This window comes from Ciconia boyciana, chromosome 1 (assembly GCF_034638445.1).
Source record: "Ciconia boyciana chromosome 1, ASM3463844v1, whole genome shotgun sequence".
Lineage (NCBI taxonomy): Eukaryota > Metazoa > Chordata > Aves > Ciconiiformes > Ciconiidae > Ciconia > Ciconia boyciana.
Window position 1 is genome coordinate 94,230,449 of NC_132934.1, and position 12,113 is coordinate 94,242,561.

General features: G+C 38.7%; 1 protein-coding gene across 1 annotated transcript; it reads right to left on the reverse strand.

Annotated features, from left to right (window-relative positions):
* Window positions 1-1,314: 1,314 nt before the first annotated feature.
* On the reverse strand, window positions 1,315-12,054 carry TIPRL (TOR signaling pathway regulator). Its single transcript, XM_072882958.1, has 7 exons — window positions 11,920-12,054; window positions 8,214-8,393; window positions 7,259-7,358; window positions 5,949-6,080; window positions 5,455-5,550; window positions 4,627-4,689; window positions 1,315-2,974 (listed from the first exon to the last, which is right to left on the reverse strand). Exons 1-7 carry the CDS (start codon window positions 12,018-12,020, stop codon window positions 2,825-2,827), a joined length of 822 nt encoding a protein of 273 aa, XP_072739059.1. The 5' UTR covers window positions 12,021-12,054; the 3' UTR covers window positions 1,315-2,824.
* Between the last annotated feature and the right edge of the window lie 59 nt (window positions 12,055-12,113).

Below are 12,113 nucleotides of genomic sequence, written 5' to 3' on the forward strand. Positions count from 1 at the left end.
ATAAACTGCCACATGTTGAACTTGGCACAAAACAGCTGGAGAATCACCCCACTCCCTCCCCCTAAAATTATGTATGCAAAGTGGTACCTTTCTGTGGAAAATTTGTACCAGAGAGCTTGTGGTACACCAGTTTATACTGCTGCTTCTTGATAATCTGTGTGGTGTAAGAGAGTCACAAAGTGCTCTAAGTTTTACTCTGTAGTAACTGTAACTTCCTAAACGCGTTCTTGTGATTTCCCCAACATGTGTGTTCCACTTAAAGGCACAGCACCCAAAACAGATGGATATCACATATCTATATAGCCAGGATTCAAGTCCCTTCAGGACAATTGTATCAACAGGTCACAGATCAGTATGCATGATGGACAAGATAAAATACACAGTATAAGCTAAACATGCAGAGCACCCTTTTCAACGCTAGGTGTCGATTCTGTGGGGTCCCCCCCCCCCCCCCCCACTTTAGCCCAATGGAGCTTAATGTTAGCATCACTGACCAAACCCAAATCACAATTTTAATTAGCAAATGCAGGTATAGTTTCCTTCATGCTAGCACTACATCAGCTCTCCTCTCAGTCACTACCAGCTTTAAAGTGTGTTTTTATAAGCCTTGAAGGCATGTAAAATAATGTATGCTTAAAGAAGTGCCATGATTTACTTCTACCAGCAAAATCTCTCTTCACCCCCATTTGTTGTTCCCTTCCTTTTCACTCTTTCCCCATATCCCTCTATCACTGGAGTGGACCTAAATAATCTTCTATTACCAAATGAATTTTGATTGCTTCCATGCTGCATTCATTTGCAGCCCCTTCTTCATCCTGACACTAAAATCTTTAGGAAACAAGTGCAGGAAGATGAAAAAAGTCAACCGAATTCAGGACTCTAATGGGGAATATAGAGGACCTCACCTCTATTTCCAAGTGGCCATAAATTCATTCACCCAGATTATGTCCAGCTGATAATAATTTCTATCAGAGACTGTTTAATTTCAGTTCTCTTCACTCATTTTATCCTATGGATCATAAGATTTTTTGCAGTAATCCTTTCCAAAGGATTCCAAAGATAAGGCTGAAGGTGTATTCAGGAAAAAAATATTCTCATCAATAACTTTTTACAAAATAATCCTCACAGACCATCAGTGAGGTAGGCATGTATTATCTCTCATTTTTACATACAGGGAACTGAGGCACAGAGAAGTGACTTCCCCACGGTTAGAATAAATCAGTGACACAGGAAAAACTGCAGTTAGTTCCCGCCTTTCGACCTTATGATCAATTCACTAGACCAGGCTGCCTCAAATAAAAGTGAAACAAAGGGTGTTGTTTGTTTTTATTAAGAAAACAGTCACTTAGACAGCAGCAGACTTTTTTCTAAAAACCTCAGGGTCTTCTCTAAGTGAAAACCATTTCTCAAAAGAGCTGGTTAAATACCAGGTTTTGAGGTGAGTCGCTTCTATGAAGCCATGCAGTGTAGAATATGAAGATTTTTAAACAAAAACTCCAAGACATCAGAATGTGCACACATTCTTATCTGCCATCACCTTAAAGCACAAGGCCTGCTTTTTGCTACAGTCATTTGCTTCTTGCACTTCATTGAGTGCGAGCAGTAAATCTAGACAAGTCTGTTTAGCTGCCCCACTCTTAGGCCAAACCATTTACATAATTTAGGATTTCCAAAAGCAATACAAATATTTAAAGTTTAATCTACAAAGTATTGAGTTAAAACCATGACTACACATGTGATCACACTTCTACTAATATCAGAACTTAAAGAATTGTAAAAATAAACCAAAATGACATATCTGGAATACATGGTAGCATCCCTTTAAGGCTATATAGGATCTTGTTTCTCAAACTGCAAATACCAGCATCCTTCAGGGATTAGAGACTAAACACCCCTCTCTTCCTCAGCCTTAAGCCACTCTGCAATTTAGCAGTTTGACTGTCAGGGCAGTATAACCATCATACACGGGCAGCAGCCAATGTGTCCAACAGAAGGTCAATACAGTACAATGCGTTTCCAATATAGTACATGACTGCAGCAGCATACAGACCCCAAGTAATAGTCTCCGGGACTGCCTAGAGAAATCTGGCTGACGTCAGATTAAACTAGTATTTGTGAAGAGATTTAGCAGCGTGTATCACTGTTAACCTCCAGCTTTTCTCCTGCTCTGGAGTTAATGCCTCACAAATAAGGTAATTTTACCTTTATATAGTGTCAAACAAATGTAATTTTTTTTTCTCCTTAAACCTATCCTCAGATGAAATTAATATTGTTAAGTTAGAGTCTGGATCAGAGACTCCAAAAAGTAACTTAGTTGGTTATCAGCTCACAGTAGGGGAAACCAAGCAAAACGTGTAGTTTAGGACTGACAGCTCAAAATAAATGCAGAAGATTTTTTTTTTTTACTGTGGATGATTTCTCAATAAAATCATGCCAATTTTACTACTCCAGTAGTCTCTTAGTATCTGAGGCAGCAAGGCAGCAATAACAAAATCATCATAGAAGTGTTTGTGGTGAAGGGTCCAGACAAAAATCCTGCCTAACCAGTGAACTAAACAGAACCCACACTCTTAATCATGACAGTCTTTCTCCAGTGCCGTTGAAAACTGTAACTCACCACCAGTCTATCATTAACTCCAGATACAGGTTAAAAAAAAACAAACAAACACACACCATTAGCAAAACCTGCTTGAAATGTTTTCTCTCAGGGCTACAGAAAAATTAGCCAAATTCTTTATTCCACTAGTAGTGAAACTGGCCCCCATGGCAAAGGTTACATGATCACATTATCTCCAGTCTACTTCAAGTCCATATAAAGTCACATTTATTTAGACTTAACACACATGGTTTCCAGTGATGCTTCTGGTTTAGGCTCCAGCTTCTCTGGGAATTCTAGTTTTTCACAGATTGTCTCCTTTATGGGTAGATACTGAGAGATCTCGTTAGGTTCCGTGAACAGTGAAGGTGGGACGTGCTAAGAAGCAAAAATTTTACATGAAACAAGGGAATGAAGGAGGGGGGGAGAAGGTATTCCAAAAAATCAAACTTTTACAGACAATTACTCTATGATTTATGCGATTTAAACACCTGAAGTTAGGAATGATTATTAAAATTTACCTTATAACTTCAAATGTACATACAGTCTTTTACTCCTTGTGTGGATCAACAGGCTAAGGAAATGTATTCAATGTTTTAAGCAGCAGATTATAAGAGTGAAAGAAGGTCAGAGACATTCATGAACAGCTACAATGTTAAAAAAAAAACAACCAAACATTTATCACTTGAATGTAACAAACAGCCTTTTTGAGGTTCTAGTTCTAGGTGAGACTAGGATGGCCACAAGGGATCCCATGCTTAATGTCTTCTAGCCATTGCAATATATTCACTGGAGTTGCTCAGATTTAGCTATTGATAATTGATATACCTCAACATGCATCTTAGTTTTATGAAGTCCACCACAGACTTTTATATGAAATACTAAAACTCATTGGATTTTAATTTCATATTTGAAGAAATTAGGTGGTTTCATTAAGTTAATATCTTTCTCTGGAGATTCCTGTAGACAGCTTAACTTCACCACATACAAGACATTTGATTGAAAAAAAAAAAAAAAATCTATACTGAGCAAACCACCTTCAAACTTTCTAACAACAATATTTAAGAAGTGTATCCAGAGCTATTCAAATGCAATCTGTATTTTGGCTACCCCTAACACCCAAGGAATCATACTGCTGTTTGAATTATTCCAAACCTAAGTGAACCAGGAATCTTTTTTGCTTTACCTATGCAAGCTGATCTAGGGAACTGAAAAGCCACATGCTTTTCCTCTCTATAACAGGCAGCAAAAATTATTTAACAGTGTAGATGATAATTTTCAAACATGAGGTAAAGTAAAACCTAGATCACTGATTTATATTTAAAACCCCATAAAACTATCAGAAAGCTCATGTCTGGATTTAGTCCTGTTTATAGAGATCACATATTGTTAAGAAATGATACAGCGCCCCTTTCCTCAAAAAGAAAAGCATTTTGCAAAAATATTCCCTCAGAAGGTTAGTAACACATTAGTCACTTTTTACCGGTGAAGGAAAAACAAGGGAGAAGGAAAGTAACAAGAATACCCAAGATCAGGTGTTGGGTCAAAAATAAAAATCAGCAGCTGCAACTCTAAACGTGCCACAAATTATTCTGAGCCATTACTAGAGTTTTAAGGTGGGCTATTAAACTTATTTGAGAAAAACTGAATGAGTCTATTACCACATAGATCTTAACTCCTAATACTACTTGCAAGCATACAACCAGCCCTGAAATTTAGCATCGTGGGACGTGGACTACCTGATTTTGTGGCTGAACAGTTCTATGAAAAACTAAAATAATTAAAAAATCTTGTTAACTCAAAAGTAGAAAAAGTAACCCAATCTCATATCTTGTCATGTGATCTAAGCATTTACAAATGCAAATCTGCCCTGAAATCACCAAAATAAGTGTTGCATAAGCAGAAAGGTTTTTCCTCTGTATCAATTCCAAACCTAACAAAGAATGACTTACAGACACAGTATTTTCTATGCTGACCATAAAACAATTTTAAAAAGCAGACAGAAAAAAAAAAATTAAAAAATGCAATACCTTTAAACTTGATATTTTGCTTTCTCTGGATGTATATTCTCGCAACATGTAAGCCTTGTCAGCCTAATGGGGAAAAAAAAGTAAAAATTAATTACAAAATTATCATCTAGTATCTGTGCAAAATGAGCATTTTAAATACACGGAATTTAGCAAGCATTTGAATTCGGTTGACCACAGATTTTCACCTGGGAGCAGAAACGTATGTTCAAATCCACGAAGACAGAGAAAGATATTTAGCAATGTTCTCTTTCCCAAAAATCACCTTTCTGTGTGCATGCATGAAAAAAAATAATCTATGACTGAACATACTTGTTAATCTTTACTCAGCTAGAACTCCTACATCAGTACAAATACAGCTAGACAGAATAAGCAAACTACAACTGTTATGTTCTATATTATTTATGAGATACTAGAACTCAATGTACTACGGACAGTTATTTGCAAGTTAAAACTTGCAGTCATACATTAGCCAAGCCAAAAAACATTTACTTGGAGATGAAGATAAGAACAATAGCACACCATTTACTGTTGCCTATTTTTTGTCTTGTACTTCCTCTCTAATCTGTGTCTGTCAAATATATTTAAATGATTACTTCACATGAGGGGTAGCCTACACTACTCATGCAATACCTAGCCCCATGGCATCCAGCACTTGCTTGCTACTTCAGCACCACCACAAAAACAAAATACACTTGAAAGTTCAGTTCAGGTAACCTCTATGTCCCCAAGCATCAGTATTAAATTACAGGAATATCAGCAGGTCTTCTCTGAAAGTGACGTGGCAAGGGAGCATCTGTAAAACATTAATGACGGCGAAAAAGGGTTTACCTCATGATGAAGCCTTGTATCATTCATCCTGATAAGTACCCCGTCAACTCGCAAGAAAAACCTCAACAGCACAAAAAAACTGGAAGGCATAACTCTCTGCAAAAATAAAGATGTTCCATTCAGCATATTACAAAGTTTGTACTTATCTACAGCAGATATTCACAACAAAAGATAGTATGAGGAGCTTTCAGTAGTAAAGTCAAGATTTGGGCTGTTGATATGCTACAGCTATCATTGGACAGCAGGGAAGACACTGTCTCAAAAGATTCTTAGGTAGGATGCAGAAAGAGGGAAAAGAGTGTTCCCTGAAGCAACTGACAGAAAGATTTCAAGACAACATAGTCTCCTGTAAGATTATATTTCTAAGAGCAAGGATACAGAACTTTGCATTTTAAACTTTAAATCCCAAAAGGATCATGCAAAAAGTGACTGCATTTGGCATGCATTAGCCAACTGAGACACCAAGTGTCTCGTATACACCTCTTAATACTCACTATTTTTACACTCAAACTTGATACTCCATGATCGTGAAGTTCGTCTTCAAACAGAAGTACTTCTTCAAAAAACATAATTTGTTCCCTAGCTTTCAATTTCTCTGTATTTATGTGTTCTGTTGTAGGAACAACCTAAAGAAAAAGATTAAGAACAGTTAGCATATTAATTTGTTGCCAAGCTACATAAAGTTTGTACTGATCTTTTGAATCCCACAATTGCTAGTTTTAGAAAGGAAAAAGCTTTTAGGGCACTAAGCTTAACACATCCCAAATTTCTGAGAGAAAAAGATAAAATTAAATCCAAAGTCTCCAAGAGGAAACATCAATCAAAGCAAAGACGAAGAGTGGAAAATTCTGAATAAACTTCCCTCTGGGTACAGGCTTAGCAGGGTATCAGCTGCAAACAATTCTGCTTACTTTCTGTATTTCAAAACATTTGAAGATGCCTCGTGTTTAACATACAAATGAGAAGTTCTGGGTTATAAACAAGATTCCATGCATTTAGTATCTCTAGCCCACTACAAACCCTGAACAGGATTCCAAAAAAGCTTTTCCATGGAAATCAAGTACCTATATGTTTTCCATCTCATGGTCTCCGTATACACTCATACACTTCCGCTGCCTAAAGACTCCAGGCCAACAAGACATCATTTATTTCTATGCTGCACTTTTAATTCCAGAATAACTCAAGAGATCTACAACTTACACAATCCTAGTGAATTCATATAGATTATCTGCTTAGTAGCAAGCAATCCATATACAGTAAAAAGACACTGGGAACTTCAGTCTTATTTTAAAGTAAATAAAGACAAGGGAGGGCCTGTGAGTTTAAATATCAGGAGTTACGTTGCAGAAAAACATAAAGCCATTGAAAGCAGACAGATCTACATATCTGCTTAGACAAGCGGGCAAGCAACGGAGAGTAAAGGTACTAGAGAATTACACAGCTAATAGTTCTGTTGTGTGTGAGGAGCTCAGGGCTTCAGAAGGGCATCCAGCAAGCACTGACGATACCCACGTGCTTCACTCTGAGTAAGTCCTCACTAAGGGACACAATGGCACCTTTTTATATAACCCTAAAATGCTTTTAAAAAAAAACAACAGTTATTAAAATAAGCCATGATTTGGTTAGGATAACATGCTGAGAGACATGAAAAGCCCAAACTATACTTTGAAGTCAGAAACTATGAAACATGAATGATTTTACAGAAGCCTATTGAAAGGTAAATGACAGCTTAAAAAAAAAAAAAAGTGTTTGTGTTTGACTGAAACAGTATGCAATCAGCATTTAACAAGGAGAAAATGGTTACCTTTAATGTTGCAGTATCTCCCAGCAACGTTCCTTTGTAGTCTGTTGTGTAAGTCCAATCATATGGCTTGACAACTTCTTTGGTGTGCTCAGTCTCACTCCTCAAGAAGTGAAAGAGAAAACAGCATGCTTTGTAGTAATTCTTAAAAAATTACAGCCTCACATAAGATTATGTATTACGATTCCCACACTCTTCAAGAAGAAAAACAGCAGCATTGTCTGTGCTGCAATGATGATGTCAAGACTTAATCATACACTATTGCTTCTTTCACAACATGTTTCCTTAATAAATTAGGAAGCTGTTACCAGAATTCCTGTGCTAACACTATCTCAGTGCTATGAGTCAAAATAAAGATTTTAGTTAAATGTTGTTGAAAAATTGTTATTTCGAGATCATTTTTTCTTTAAGTAGGCAGAAAGCAATCTGCTGAGAAGCAATCTGCTAATAACACACAGCAATGATTAACACTATTTGCCTGAGTTTTCATGACAACTTTGATTTCTCTCTGTGCTTAACTTCTAGGTGGTCTGCAACTAATTTGGTAAATACTACACAGTACAATTAGTTCTCATATATGGTAATTGTTCTGCTATATTCCTAGGGCTAAGATTTTGAACATGGACAGCATTTTGCACTTTGAAACGCCACACAACACAACCTTGTAATGCTCGAGGCCCTATGAGTTTGAATAAACAGAAACAGCATTAAGCCACATTAAACTTGTAGTTTATTTTAAGAAAGTCAAGACACAACTGAAAAATATAGTTGACCCAACTTAACAGACAGCATGATAATGACAAAGAAAAGCTAAGTGAATTCTGTGATCACACACTGTATCTACGGTAGAACCAAATGGAACATGCTCTTCAAGAGTTCAGTCTGTTCTTTTAACTACTTTATGACAGTTTCACATACAACACACCAGTACTTGCCCACTGGTGATAAAATACTGTACCTGCTCTCTTGCCACTCCTCTGCACAAGCCACTTTGATCATACCTTGACAATTATTGACACATTTTAAAGCATCTGTTGCATTGAACTCAATTCCAAAACCACGATCATGCTGTATTCTTAGGATATTGTCTCCAAACATCATCTCTGGCAGGGAAGGCATGTGTAATTCATCAGCCAATCTGCACAGAAAAATAAAAGTCCCATGAAGAGAGATCAGTCAGCTATAATGCAGTGAAAGCAGTCCTTGTTTTGGAATAAGTATCCTTTAGACCACTGTCATTTAGAAGACACATCATCAATACATTCTGCAAAACTTTGTTGTTTTCCCAGTTTAATCATTTGACATGAACTGCAGAGTCATTGATCCAAAGTGATTTTTCCACCACAAAAGTATTCCTAAAACATTCCTTCTCCATCAGGCTCATACAGAAGTCTCATACATGAGGAATCAAAAAAATATCTGATAAGCATGAAGTAGCTGCTTCCAACCTGTTGTGGCAAGTCCCTGGATGGTCCATGAACTACTTCAGCAGGTGCCCAAAAAGATGTTTTAGGAACAAGCACTCATCATCAGCACGTTTAAATTCACTGCACAGTGGTCCATACCTCCAAATTTAGAAGCCTACAAAAAGGGGCTGAAAACAACCCCGGCAGAGTATGTGAAAAGTGCCAAAGACACTAGTGTGCTCTACTACTTTCCCAAGCTGGTAGAGAATACATACCGGTATTTGTAACCTTAAGCATGAAAGCCACAGCCATATTCACAGACCCAACTGAACAAAGTATTGCATGAACCAAATAAGCATGATCCCTGCAGAAAATCTCAAACCATCCTATTTCACATTTTGTTTTACATCAATCTTTATACTTATTTATACATATGTACATATATACATACACTATATATAAATACACACACACACACGTAACACCCCTTTATATACATACCGACCTTACTTACCAAAAGGCTTCATATACTTCTTTTTCTCCCTACCACTACCTACTTTACTTATCAAGATCAAAAAGAAATAAGTGACACCTGGAGAGAAGAAAACTTTAGGAAATACACTAATTTTAAGGAGTGGAGAAACAAAAGTATCCTAATCGCAACTTTCACATTGATAATAAGGCATTCCCGAACAAAAGTGGTTATTTCTGTAACCCTGCATACAAGAGAACATTATGCTAAGCAAACTGAAACAAAAATAGTGAATTTGTAGACCTGGAGAATAAGGTCCTATGTCTTTCCCAGAGAAGGCAGAATAACGTTACCAACTTTTCCATTTCATCAAGTGTAGGCCACTTGACCTGCAAAGACCAACTCCAGCACAGAAAGGAGTTCTTGGCTATGGCACATTGTGCTGGTTTTGGCTGGGATAGAGTTAATTTTCTTCACAGTAGCTAGTACGGGGCTATGTTTTGGATTTGTGCTGAAAACAGTGTTGGCAATACAGGGATGTTTTAGTTACTGCTGAGCAGTGCTTACACAGAGTCAAGGCCTTTTCTGCTTCTCACACCACCCCACCAGTGAGTAGGCTGGGGGTGCACAAGAAGTTGGGAGGGGACACAGCTGTGACAGCTGACCCCAAATGACCAAAGGGATATCCCATACCATATGATGTCATGCTCAGCATATAAAGCTGCAGGAAGAAGAAGGAAGGGGGTGATGTTTGGAGCGATGGCGTTTGTCTTCCCAAGTAACCATTACATGTGATGGAGCCCTGCTTTCCTGGAGATGGCTGAACACCTGCCTGCCCATGGGAAGTGGTGAATGAATTCCTTGTTTTGCTTTGCTTGCATGTGTGGCTTTTGCTTTGCCTATTAAACTGTCTTTATCTCAACCCGCGAGTTTTCTCACTTTTACTCTTCCGATTCTCTCCCTCATCCCACTGGGGGGGAGTGAGCGAGCAGCTGAGTGGGGCTTAGTTGCCAGTTGGGGTTAAACCACGACACACATTTAATCCTTCACCTTTCCACAGAGGTTGCCGAGGGATTTTTGTGATATACATTTGCCAGAAATAAAACTCCAAGAGATACTAATGATGTTCCCCAAGCAACAAAAAAAGGCAAAATGCCAAGAGAAATACATTATAAAAGGAAGCTGACTAAAAGCACTGCAACTGGATAGTTCCTGACTCTTCAAATTTGAAGTGGAGGAATTGTTTTGGGGATCTCATGCTAGGTACTAAGACCTACAGGTAAACAGCTAATTTTGGACTTCTCTTCCCTACCCTGCAAAATCACCTGTGTTCTTTCAAGCTTGTGTTGTGGCTCTTGCAACTTTACTTTTCAGCCTGTTTCTACATGTTCTAAAAAACTGTGTGTCCCTCAAAAATATCTAAACAGATAAAGGTAATTTCTGAAAATTACAGAGGTGACTGTTTATTTTAAAATAGCTACAGTTAAAGAAACTGCATAGATCAGAAGATGAGTACAGCAGGCAATTTGGCTTCTACACTGGCAGTTCAAGTATCTCTCTCCTTTACAATGAAGTGAGTTAACATCCCCCTGATCTTAAGAATAAAGATCTTCATTTTTAAGAGGTAGCATCCTACAAAATAAGTCCTCACAAACACACTGTAAAAATGAGATGCTCTAATAAGAGCCCTTCTCTCCCTGCAGGACACAGGTACAGCTTAGCTGGATCTTGAATCCTCATTACAGAAAAATGGCTAAATCACAGGATTCAAGTTTTCTTATCTGTAACTGCAAAAACCAAAGGACCATTAGTCAGAAGCCGTTTGAAAATATTATTTTTTAGGCATTGAACTTAGGATAAATATGAAGGAAGGAACAGTTTTTACCTGTTTTAAGGCAGATATCCAGTTTTTAAAAAACAGTATAATGCTGTTATGTTAAAAAATTTAACATTTACATAGCTTACTATAATTAAAAAAAAGCATAACATTTCAAAACATGGTACTTTATCAAACAAATGACCCTCAGAAAAGTTAAAAGCAACATTAATGAAGATACATTGAACAAGACTAAAAAGATTTCCATGTATGTATTCCAGCAACTGAAACCAAGAAGTATCTGTCAAATTCTATGGCCACTAAGGTCAGCTATGGCACTACACAGCTGAACTGTTCAGTTCCACATTAGCAAATCTGACTTAAGTACTTGATGCTGACACAGGAGCATTTTCTCCAACAGTTTGACAGCAGTGGAAATGACTACTACGAGGAGAGAGCAAACAATAAATTTTTAATGAAATCCACTATCTTAAAATAGCCATTACCACGAAACGGCTTATGACAGTCTGTGGACTGCATTTAAAAGAACCTTAATCACCATTAAAAAGTAATTAAGAAAAACGGGCTTCGAATTAGCAGGCTTCAGTTTCAGAGATCCGTATCTCCAAAACCGTTAGCACTCATTAAAAACAAAATTCTGGAAACCATCTGTAACCCAAACCACCCTAGTTTCTCAAGCCAGAGAATCAAGCTTACTCTCGCAAAAAGAGAAGGAACAAAAGCCCCCGCGCTACTGGAATAAGCAGCGTCTCCTCTGCCCTGGGGACGTTATTTCTTTCTTACGCAAGGCGGCAAGGCGCCCCGAAGCCCTCGCTGTCAGGGAGTGAGGTCCCAGCCCCGCGGAGGCTCCTCCCCGGCCCCGTCGCGCCCTGGGGAGGGGCAGCGAGCCACGGAGGCACCGTCGTCTCATCCCCCTCCCCCGGCCCGGCCAGCACCAATCCCGCCCCACCTCTCGGCCTGCGCCGACTTCATGATGTGCGTCCGGGCAGCGCTCAGCTTCCACGGCCCGAAGGTGAAGTCGCGCCGGCTGCTCTGGAAAACGGGGTGCATGGCGGAGGCGAGGGGTGAAGGCCCCGCCGAGGAGAAGGCAAGAGGGGCCGGAAGGGGCGGCGGCGGAGCCGGAGCCTGGCCCGCCTCGCCTCG

What these genes read in the sequence shown, in the direction of transcription:
- TIPRL (XM_072882958.1), bottom strand. Translation starts at nt 12,020, where the DNA reads ATGCACCCCGTTTTCCAGAGCAGCCGGCGCGACTTCACCTTCGGGCCG. An exon ending in GAGATACTGCAACATTAAAG is followed by an intron (nt 6,081 to 7,258) that starts GTAACCATTTTC and finishes CTTTTTCTTTAG; the next exon opens with GTTGTTCCTACAACAGAACA. An exon ending in ATACAAGGCTTCATCATGAG is followed by an intron (nt 4,690 to 5,454) that starts GTAAACCCTTTT and finishes TTTCCCCATTAG; the next exon opens with GCTGACAAGGCTTACATGTT.